The sequence below is a fragment of the Caretta caretta genome, chromosome 10 (assembly GCF_965140235.1).
Source record: "Caretta caretta isolate rCarCar2 chromosome 10, rCarCar1.hap1, whole genome shotgun sequence".
In the NCBI taxonomy this organism is placed as follows: domain Eukaryota; kingdom Metazoa; phylum Chordata; order Testudines; family Cheloniidae; genus Caretta; species Caretta caretta.
Window position 1 is genome coordinate 59047142 of NC_134215.1, and position 12288 is coordinate 59059429.

Here is a 12288-nt window from a genome sequence, read left to right on the forward strand (position 1 = left end):
GACTTGGCTGGGTAAGCCAGACTCTCACTGAACAGAAGACAAAAGAAAAGAGAACAAATAAGGTGGGGAAGAAAAAGGACGCGTGCAGGGAGGGGAAGGGCCAACAAAATCCCACATTCCAGATGGTATTCAGGATTTAGCCAGAGCTGGTGGAGGTGGCAACATCATCTGGGTCCCTCTCTTTGGCCTGGTCTTGTCAGGACACGTCTTGGAATTCGGATGATGAAGGCCAACAATGTCACAGCAGACCCTTGGGTCCCAGGAGATGGTGTGGGTGGCAGGCATGATGACAAAGGTTGCTGCAGCGGCTGTTGGCAAAACAGCTTCTTCTGCTGCTTCTAATCTTTTTTCTTTTATTTTTAGGATTCCAAAACGGTTAGGGTTAGGGTTGGAATTGCTCATCCCCTCGTTATTTTGTTCACCAATTAGGCCTAATTTATGACACACCATTTTTGGTCCATTGATTTCTGGTCCCACATTTCATTAGTTTACCAGATATGATCTTAACACAGGCCTTGAATTATATTAGTAGGCCTCTTTGTTTGGACTAATTCACTCTGACTCCCTTTTGCACCATTTCCCACCCATATCTATTGTTAGAGGTTATTGTGACAGTTAATAAACTTTCACTCACTTCCTTTAATTTAGACTATAATTAGGATAAAGTTGTAGGCCCAATTATTACGAGACCTAACTGTATGGATAAGGTCAGTATTAATTTAATCTATACCTTTATTAGAGTTTACAACAAATATGGCTCTTTCCTCTATATTATTTTTATAAGCTTTTTATAAGATTTTCTATCTTCTTGTAAAACAGAATGTTCTGGATTAAATTTACCTTTCCAAGTGGAAGGAAATATAGAAACTTGCTTATAACAATAATATTTCCAGGACAATTTTTCCTTAACATATTTTAAATACATGCATTCTGCAGTATGCAGTTCAAACACCAAATCAAAGAGAATTCAACATAAAAAGTAGAAATTAATGCATTTGGCTGATACAGTTTATTTTAAATGATTTTTCTTTTACAGTTTAGTGTACCTGGAGGTAGCTGCAATGTTAATTGATCTTTTCTCAGTGGCTTGAAAGAATAGTAATTTATGAACATTAAGATAAGAGTGCTGAAACAGAACTGAAAATTATCAGCTGTTTACAGTTAAATCCATGTTAAAATATAAAATAAAACAAAAAATAAATCACAAGAGGTTATCGGATGATTGTCAATACAGCATAGCGCAGATTTTCCAGATTTTTTTTTAACATTACTGAAGTAGTACAAAGGAGATCACTGAAAAGGGATTAATTTATATAAACCAGAAAACTAATTAACTGGAAAGCGTATACACATTTCAGAGATAACGTAATCTGGATCATAGTAGTAACTTATTTCCTATAAATGTCAGGTGCTATTGAAATCATATATAAGATGATGATGATATGGGCTCTGATCCTGCAATTTACAACAAGGGAATGGATTGCTGTACCCTCACATTGTAAATGGCAGGATTGGGGCTTTAATTGTTTTGTTTCTATGTAACCACATTAGAAGAGATGTGATATTTCCTTGTCAGGATGGCTGTTTACATACTTTTTAAAAAAAACAAAAAAACCCAGCTGCTTCACTTTCAGAACTGCCAAGCTTAACTTCTTCTGTAGGTAAGTCTGCAGGAGTAAAAGGAAAATTTTAACACCTCCAGGTTCTAATAATTTATAACTACATCAAAATAAATGGTTATTTGGTTGACGCAGCAGAGAAGTGCTTACTTAAATATTGTTTGAAAGAAGTTGCTAATCAGATAGGATTTAGCTATGGCTTATTATCAAAATTATTTGGCAACAGAGTTCCAAAGATGCTAAATTTGCAAAAGAGCAAAGCAGGGAGGAGGCATAATACAAATTATACAGGTGATAATACATTTAGTAATCAACTGTAAAAAGTTTCAAATAAAACCCACAAATTTCCAATGCATGTTTTTCAAAGTTTCTTTACAGGACTGATCAAGATAATCTCCAAAGTGCCATAAACTGCATATATTCCTGGAGACTGCAAAATGTTATGAACAGGCACTAAAGATAGAAATATAAAATCAGATTACAGGGTATATGTTAAATATTAACTTTTCCTCAAACCTGGGCTTCATCCTGCTAGGTACAGAGCACTCTGGGACCAGTTAATCAAAGCACTTAAGAACATGCTTAACTTGCAGCGCATGAGTAATCTTACCAAAAGCAATGGGAGTGCTCACGGACCTCAGGTAAACCAGTTGCTTAAAGTGTTTTGCTGATAAGGCCCAGAGTGCTCTGCACCTGGCAGCAATGAGCTATCTTTGGGAAAAGATGTTGCAAGAAATAACTAAAATTGTTCTCAGTATTCCCTACTAATGGCAGATGGCTTTGTAGACAAAAGATTCCTATAACCCTAAGACCAACTCTTGCTCACCATACACAAGTGATGGTCTCTTTGAAGTCAATAAACAGGATTTGGATTTTAGGGGTTTAATCATGCAAGCCAGCATCTCATCTCTAATTTGTAGATGACATATAGTAAAATTTATACTGAATTTAAAATTCAACTGTGTTTCTTGCCTTGAAAACAATGAATCTGCTCCCTTAATACATGTATTATTAAAATGTATTTGTTTCTTTTTTTAGTTAAAATGCATAATGTTCAAAATAGATTTAAGTACTTTTCATATGAAACTGATCTATAAAATTTTTGAAGCTTTACAAAATGGCACTAGAGTAGTTAACAAAAAGGTCTAGTTTAAAATATTTACATTCTATACATCAGTTTCTCCTACTTACAATTCTTAAATAATCTTCTGCACTATGGTTTCTTAAATTCCAGGAAAAAAACCTTTAGCAACAACCTCAAATAAAGTAGTGTTCAATGACTTTCAGATGGCTCTCATTTCGGTTTACTTAATTTAAAAAGAATTTTAGCAAAATCACATTTCTGATTTGAAACATCATCCCAGTTATAAATGTTTTCTCAAAGGTAACAGGTACATGCCATATTTCTAGATGTTTTATAATGCAATCTCGCTTTCTGTTTTCTTTGTCACACAAAGAAGATCTAAATATGAAAATGGCACAATACAGATGTAAAGATCTTCAGATCTCAATTCTGTTTAGTCTTTTGCCTCTTGGAATCTGCAGGTCCTTGATAACAGATCAGCCTAAATTAGTTTCACAGAATCACAGGTTTGAGTCAGTTTTAGCTTTTTGTATCATTGTCTTTTGAGGATTTATATCCTGAAGGTGCTTCATAAAGGCTCTCTCCATCCGTACTGAAATCATAATCTTCATCTTCATCATCGCCATCATCAAGATCAGTAAACACTTTACTTGGTGACTTCTTCCGTCTGCTACAACAAAAATATATACATGTCTATACAGCGATACCATATGGATGTATGTGTAACATGTACATGTACTCTGCAAAACTAACATAGTAGCACTGACTATATTAATTCTGGTTGGGATTAGTGCCTGTGTTACTTTAAGTAAGTCACAGGGATTTATTCTCCTAAATTATTTAGGGTAGGATTTTCAAAAGCATCTAAATATCCCAAACCGCTATCTATATAATAGCTTACATACATATATACATACATGTGTGGAATGAAACCCATGTAATAAATTCATTTACCACATAGCTCCACAATTTATCATGCATATTTGAACACCTCACCTGTATACTAATTTACCACAGCTGGCACTTATTCAGACATTTCCAAACCTCTCAAAAGCTTCAAATATCCATCACTTTGAAATGTTTCCTCTAGCATATGTAGTTTACACAGAATACAGGGTGGGGAGGGCTGAACAACATTCCTGAAAATTTCACCCACCCCCAACTCATGTTGATAAAAACTTTATAATACACCATAACACATCCTATACACATACATATACCCACATGCTGTGTGTGTGTGTATATATATATATATACACACACACACACTCTCCCCTACATAGTAACTATCTTTTTATTAGCTTTAGCAGAGGAAACGTCTAAATTTGATCTTTTCCTAAATCTCCCCCAAGATTAGAATGTTTTTTCAGGGCCTTTTAGTTAATGTACAACAGCCAGGAGAAACTCCAAACTTTGCACCCAGGCCCCTCCAGCAATGGCTCTGATAAAAAAACACTTTTACAATTAAACACAGAAGACCTATTCCCTTCAATTATCATAAGTAAGTTTATCTCTGCAATGAAATACAGTTATTCTGTTCTCTGACAATGGGCCCTTGTTCCCCTGCCTCACCAGCTCTGCTCAGAGAGCCTGGTAAACTGGGCTGACAACTGGAGCACCTACCAGGGCCGGGAGGGAGGGAATTTGCAGAGGAGGTATTGCAGGAGCGTTGCTGCCAGCTCTCCATCTGAGGCAGCAAACATCCTAAACTGTCAGAGGGCAGTCCCAGTCTGATGGGCTGGAGCAGTAACAGATTAGCATTTTCCAGTTGTTTTATAAGTACAGAATTGGTTTTGAGCAACGCATGCATAGACAACCATCTGGAACTACAGAGTCCCTGGTTTTACGCTCCTAGAGTATAATTTAAAATGAAATTTGACAAAGAAAAGCATTGTTCGCAGGCTAAGATTATGTGAGCCAAGTTAAGCATGAAAGAAAGTTGGGGAAATGATGACTTACAAGGGTAATGTACAAAGGCCTTTAATTTTTGCACTAATTCTCAATGCTCCTATAAGACATTCATAAGTATTCTGTCAGAACTGCACTGAAGTGTACGTTTGGTGGTGTGTGGGTCTGTTCTAGGTATCTGCTTTTATAAGAAATCCCACCTTAATTCCTTCTTTATAGCATTAAGTTGTCCTTGCAACTGATCATTCATGTCCATTTGCTCTTCTAACTCCCTCTGAAGTTTCTTTTTGGCACTTTCCAGTCTGTCTATTTCTTCTTCAGCTTCTTCAACCTGACGTTTCATTGCTTTCAAACGCAAACTCAACTGAAATATTTAAACAGCAGCTGATTAGAGGAATATTTTGATAAAGGAATTCTGTTCTCCCAGAATCTATGAACTGGGAAATGAAGTCTCAGCTTTGCCAATGTCATGATATTGCAGAACCATACCTGGGCAGCAGCTGAAAGTCAGCATTAGTCTTTGAAACCAATCAAGTAATGGTAAACGTAGTTTTTGAAATTGAAAAGAACAAAACAGATACCTCCTAGCTACTGTGAGGATGTATAATAGTATAGACCAATGCAGTGGTAGAATCCAGTGTTCAATAAAGAAAAAAAACCTGAGCCTGGAGTTACTGGCGTGTCATAGTTTAAGCTAGATAAGGTGGGCGAGGTAATATCTTTTATTGAACCAACTTCTGTTGGTGAGACACACAAACTTTCAAACTTAGTCCAATAAAAGATATTACCTCACCTACCTTGCCCCTCTAATATCCTAGGAGTGACATGGGTACAACTACACTGCATACATAGTGTAGCTTAAACTAACAGACTTTATATATATATTTGGATACATAAAAATTACTTTAAAGTAAAGACTGAATGACTGTTGCCACAGCAAACATTTTGAAAGTGTAATCTGCTTGTTCACTAGGCGGAATAAAGACTATTTGACCCATTTTACTAAAAGAAACGATGCTGTAAGCAGGGTATCAGGAAAAGTCACATGAAACAGTAATGCACATTGCTACTACAAATTGCAGAATATGCTTATTTTAAAAAAATCTAAAAAGCTTCTTTCTTTCGAGAGGATTTTTTTTTTGTAGGGGACAACATATATTGCTTTCTAATGCATGCATTTGCTTCTGGTTGATGACACTTTCTAGTGTTCAATGAAATTTCAAAAATAAACAAAGACTACAGCACTGCTAGTAATCTGTACATGAAATGCCTTCGTTTTACTGATGTCTTAGGAGAAGCCTAAAACGTCACATTTCCCCACTTATTGCTAGTAGGCTGAGGAACACAATGGCATTGGGAATAAAATAATCTTGTAAAATCAGTTCACAAAAATAATAATCAAACATTTATCTGTATTCTAAACATTAAATATCCTTGTCTATACAATGCACGGTAATTTATATTTACAGAAATAACAGACTGTTTATGTATAAATCTTTCTGTCTACCTGGTCCTTTTGGTCAGTCAGTGAGAGATGTTCATCATCTACTTCCAACATTAGTTCCTTCACTTTCCGTTCAAGTCTGCGATTGCTTAGCTGGAGATTAGCCCGATCCCTAAAAAACACAGACATGTAGAAATGGCAGCTGGAATCATTCCAAAGTCTTCTGAGCCTATGCCCTCGTGATATTGTAAGTGAAAAATAAATACTAATGGCATCTGCTTTGATGTACTGATTCTATGAAACATATTGACATTTTATTCAAAGCATGAATACTTAAGGAAAAATATACTTATTTTCTCAATGCCGTACTGAGAAAATTCAGAAGGTAAGAAGCACTTCTCACCAAAAATAAATGCTGAAATGAATCTGCAAACGGAAATGTTTAATTATAGCTGGCATTTCTGTGACTATAACTGATGGCAGCTATTGATAAAATAAGAGATATGTCTAACGCTACTAGGATGGCAACCCAGTGTTAGGGGTTATATAGCAATTCCCATATTGATTTTGTATTGATGTAGCAATTAAAAAGAACATGTTAAATGCTTGCTTTTAAATAAAATGTCATGCAAATTCAGTGCTTGTGAAAATTTTTTGCAGTCATAGGCCTGGAGACCACACAAGTTTCCAAGTCACACTAAATTAGCACAATGCCAGCTGTCTATGTACACACATACTTTCCAGCCTCTGGATTTAGTTTATTTTACCTCTCTTCATTTTCTAGCCGTCCCTCTAGCTCAGTGATCCTTGCTTCCATTTGAGCAACAAGTCCTTCTTTACTGGACCTATAAGAACCTTCAAGGTGAAGGATTCGGCTCTTCAAATCTTTGTTCTAGAATTAGAACATAGATTATTACTATTAAAAAAAATAAAATCAGCATCGGCATATTAACGAACATAAGCATTGCTCAATACAAAACAAGTCCATGCAGAGAAACACAGGGGCTAAGGTGCTTTTACATCCAGTGAGTAAGCAAAAAGAGTATTACATTTGTCCAAAAAAAGTCATCCAGTGAAATCTTTGTGGGGAGGCTTGTAACCCCTAGCTAACCCATCTTTGTGTTTCAAAGTTACTCTTTGGAGAATTTAATCAAGATTAAGAATTACAAACAGGCCTGAACTGGATTCCTTAGCTTGAAGTCCCCAAAACCTTTGGAAAGTTTGGCAGTTGCTCTGAGTTTTCTAGCTTGTGACCCCCTCCATTCACTGTTCTGTACATAGCTCAATATTTCCTATATCACATTGGAATTATTTTAAGTTACATGATAAATTGTTTTGTCTTAAATTCTGAACACTGCTATGGCCGGCTGCTGCATATATAATAAAAGGTGTACATACGTGTGAGCACTATTATAGCTGTGTCCAGCGCCACTGTTGTGGGCAAGGATCTGACAATGTTTCCATTCTTAATACTTCAGTTCTTACTTTTAAAAGGTCTGTGATTTGGCCATGCAATTCCTTTGCAGGTGTAAATCACTCAGGCACTGTAGCTTTTTCCTTGTGGGATTGGGTTAAGCAGGTAACCCACATGGAGTTTAAGTTAAGTTATGGGTGCACAAAACAAAGAAGGTTCCTGGCTTGGGTGATTTTTTTCCTAAAATCGAAAACTACTTTTTAAATTAAATATTCCAGGCAGAACCTAATGTAAACTAATCAAATTTGATGTTTTGAGCAGAAAAGAAAAACAAGCAAGATAACTTGTCAGAAATCAATAAGATGAAATTCAATAAAAGACAAATGCAAAGTAGTTCACTTGGGAAGGAAAAATTAAATGTACACCTACAAAACGGGGAACAACTGGCCAGGTGGTAGTACTGTTGAAAAGGATCTGCGGGTTACAGTGGATGACAAGTTGAACAGGAGTAAACAATGTGATGCAGTTGGCTAATGTCATTCTTGGGTGCAATGTTATTGTAGCTGTATTAGTTCCAGGATATTCGAGTGGGTGAGGGAATACCTTTTATTGGATCAACTTGTGCAGGTGAAAGAGACAGGCTTTCACGTTTACACAGAGCTTGAAAGCTTGTCTCCTTCACCAGCAGAAGTTGGTCCAATAAAAGGTATTCCCTCACCCACCTTGTCTCTTAGGTGTACTAACAGGAGTGTGGTAACTGTCCCACTATACCTGGCACTGGTGAGGCCTCAGCTGGAGCACTCTGTCCAATTCCGGGAGCCATGCTTTATGAAAGATGTGGACAAATTGGAGAGAGCTCAGGGGAAAGCAACAAAAACAATAAAAGGTTTAGAAAAGCTGATCTATGAGGAAAGGTTAAAAAACTAGGCCTGTTTTTCCTGAGAAAACAAGACTGAGTGGGGACCTGATAACAGTTTTCAAATATATTAATGGCTGTTATAAAGAGGACATTTATAGGACTTTCTAACTATAAGGGTTGTTAAACTCTGGAATAGGCTTCCAAGGGAGGTTGTGGAACCCCCATCATTGGAGGTTTTTAATAATCGGATGGACAAACCTGTCAGGGAGCGTCTGGGTTTCCTTAATCCTCCTTCAGCACAAGGTGCTAGACTTGATAACTTCTTGAGGTCCCTTCCAGCCCTACATTTCTATGATGCTGTGATTTATCATATTTGTGGTACAATCTACAGTCTATTGTTATTTTTTCATCTCAACTATAATATGCATGATGAAAAATACTGCACAGTAAACTAAAAGACAAGTCACTGTATTATATTCATATACCAGATCATTATATTCCGAACAATCCATAAGCGGACTCATACATATTAACTAACTTCAAGGAAAACAGAAGACTTTTTAATCAAAAGAAGTTCATCTAGGTTTTCAATGAGGTTTCCTTTTCCCTCCTAGGACCCACACATTTAAAAAAGTATATAATCAGTCGTGAGAGATAAGTCACTCAAGTTTCATTCTAAGTTATCATGTGGTCACTAGAAACTCTCCATAGATTTATGTATCTTCTCTCACTTTAACAATCCATTACTCGCCACGTGATGCCATAGGGAAATCTCTGATCTCTTAAAAAACAGACTCTCTACCATCAGCAGTATAAAATAAATGTACAATTAGAAGCTATCAGAGAAACACAGTGGGTGAGGTAATATCTTTTAAGCTTTTGAAAGCTTGTCTCTCAGAGCAACATAAGTTGGTCCATCAAAGGATATTACCTCACCCATCTTGACTCTCTAATATCCTGGGACTGACACAGCTACAGCAACACTGCATATAACAAGTAGAAGCTATGACACTGAGTATGGTTTTATGAGTTTCAAAATACAGCAATCAGCAAGAGACTGAAGTTATACTCTAGTACATTGTTTGCATGAAAATGTACAGACAGTGTTCATTTAAGACACATGCGTAACATTTTTAAAGTTTCAACTTAATAAACTTATGTCAGAGTTCTCTTAAAGAGCCCCTCAATCATTACAAAAGAAAGTTAAAAATCAAGTAGCAGTGAGAAGCTTATATGAAGAGTAGGATAATATTGAAAAAAAAGTTTTGAGTTATGTTACCTCAAGCTGTGAACTTCTCAACTCTCTTAAGTTATAATTTACTGGGCTATAGTGGGATAAATCAGCCTGTAACTGGAGGATCTGTGGGGAAAACCCAACTCCTGATTTATCAGTAGGCGGCACTCTTTCCTTTAAACTCATTACTGAGGTGATGTCTAGCATTACGTTGTCATGGCTGACTCGGATGAGTCAGCATTGCAGGATCAGGCTCTAAAATGGGGTGAAACCGTTCCATCGCACTTTTTGTAAGACTATGGGCATGAACTTTGGAATCCTGCCCCGATCTAATTCTGGTAGTTACATTCTACCTATCTAAATACCTCTTTTATTGCAAGTGGATAAAGTATTGTTCATCTCCTTTTATCCTAAACTATCAAGTGGTCCTGTTAAATAATACTTGACATGTTCGACCACAGTGCGGGCTGTGTGTCAGCAGTTCCTAGCATATGTCTGTCTGTAAATTGCTTTGTAATCCACCAGGATGAAAGGCACAATAAAAATGGAAGATTATCTGTCTGCAAGGGAGAGCATGATAACTGTTTCACAGACATTATTAAATAATTTTAAAATACTTCCCATTGTATAAGATAAAAATTTAGGCAACAGAAGGTAACGGTTCTTTTTATTTCACAAGAATGCTATTTTTCTGGAGTATTGTTGTTATTATTTCTGCAGAAGCAAATATCAGAGCAAAACTGTGACTGCTTAAAATTATTATTTTGGTAATGGTATGCAGAACTCTAAAATTGTATTTAGAGTTTGGAAGATTTCTCCCTCAAAATCTGATGAACTTTTTAGATCTAGGCTAGTTGACAGTATTTTTGACATTTTACTGCGTTTTCCCTACATTAGTCTTAAAACCAATCAATATAATTGGTAGTTCATTTTTCTGAAACTAATAATTGTACAAAAACAATTGTTATATTTATTATTTATAATGTCTTTCATCCCAAAACATATAGACAGACTGTATACGGTATAGGGATTCCTTCCCCATCACTGAAATACTGCCATCTCCGAGATGAAAATAGGAGCTGATAAAACTACAGAGCACTGTACAGTACAGTGGGTTAGGAAATAAAAGTGACAAATGTATTTAATTGAAATTGCAGGGGAAATCAGTGATGAAGAACATAATTACAGAGTTGAAATTCAGCCAGAATAATGGGAACAATATCTTTACTCTTATGAAACTTGCCTTGGGATCTTTATTGACAAGTGGTCTGTAACTCACTTTCATCTTATCTCTTCTAGAGATGGTAGGTACATCAAGCTCACTAAGCTGAGGTCACAAACTAGTGAATCACCAGGACTACTGCCCACAGCCCTCAGATGCCACTTGAATGCTTCCAATCAAGACACGAATGTACCATGACCATGCTCAGCTTGTGAGATTTGTAGGGATCACACATTGAGGTGGTATGGCTGCAACCATTACCTGTCTTTCCAATGAAATCTTGTCACACTCCAAATCTTGTCTTGTAGCTCTTTCTTGAAGTAGTTCGTTCCTCATTTGTTCAATCTATTATAAAAAGAAAAGCTAGAAACTTCAGTTCAGTGATTCAGCATCTATATTATTTATTTATTCAGAAGTATGAAATTCCCCTTTCCATAAGTGGCATATTGAATAGCTGTTACAACTATAACTCTGGACAAAAAAGACTGACACCTTCCATACTTCAGCTGATAAAACACCCCTATCAATAAAGAATTAATATAGGGCTATACCATTCCTCTGTTTTATCTGAGTACTTGTTTCCACTGGAAAATCCTTGTGAAGATCAAAGAAATATAACAGCTGCTGGGAACCATACAACTTCACCCTTAGAAGAAAACCAATATGGGAGCCGTTACTGAGCTACAACCATATCAGTGCAACAAGGCAGTGATGCCCAAATTCCCTTCTGCCCCTGCTCCTTCTGGGGTTGCCATCAAAATCATTACAAATGCCTTTGCAAGTAGTTCATGTATTTACAGTATTTATGCTATATCCTAGATAGTACCTAGTGTAAAGAATATCATCTAGGGGATACATTGAATACCATGATAGCACCAATTACAGTACTTGAAGACTTTTGTGAAGCTTTCAGTAGTGACCACTCTATTTTCCACCAGAGTCGACCCATGCCTACTGATGGGCGGGAGGGAAGGCAGAGTGAGGGCAGATGGCTTCAGCAATGTTACTGAGCATGCTCAGTCCAAGCCAAGCAACAAATTTAGGGGGCACGTGACCCCGCATACTCCTCCCCACGTCGACTCTGTTTTCTAAACTACTATAGTTATGTATTAACTCAGGCTGAGTAAACATACTAACTAACTTTCACTTCAAATAAATCTGTAACAGAGTTATCTTACAAAAACCTTTATGTAACCATCAGGGAATCTTACATACAAATGAAATAAACAATGTTGAGACTGTGACGGTTAAACAAGCAGCGCACATAGAACAGTTTATCCTGGGTCACTTTCACCAAATTATCACCTTAAAAATCATAGCTTTAACTAATCACACATTGAAAAGTTGTTCCTATAAGTTTTATATAAATACAAACAGCAATGGAATTGCATGCAGTTGTATGTGTTTTATCCAAGTGGCATTTCACAACAGCAGAGACATTCCTGAACACTAAGGTCATATTAGTTACTGGACTAAAAACGTTAGCACATGGCTCCATTCTGGC

The 12288-nt window shown here is 36.6% G+C and overlaps 1 protein-coding gene across 3 annotated transcripts in view; it reads right to left on the bottom strand.

Annotated features, from left to right (window-relative positions):
- Positions 1-990: 990 nt before the first annotated feature.
- Positions 991-12288, bottom strand: part of CGNL1 (cingulin like 1) — a 106800-nt gene continuing 95502 nt past the window's right edge. For 2 of the 3 annotated variants that reach the window (XM_048867170.2, XM_048867168.2), the window contains exons 15-19: positions 11046-11129; positions 6823-6947; positions 6119-6227; positions 4812-4975; positions 991-3373 (exon numbers count right to left, since the gene is read on the bottom strand). In XM_048867170.2, the coding sequence (XP_048723127.1) occupies positions 3223-3373; positions 4812-4975; positions 6119-6227; positions 6823-6947; positions 11046-11129 (633 nt within the window). In that variant the 3' untranslated portion in view covers positions 991-3222. The remainder of the gene's footprint in view (positions 3374-4811; positions 4976-6118; positions 6228-6822; positions 6948-11045; positions 11130-12288) is intronic. The other variant, XM_048867169.2, reaches the window with a different exon arrangement.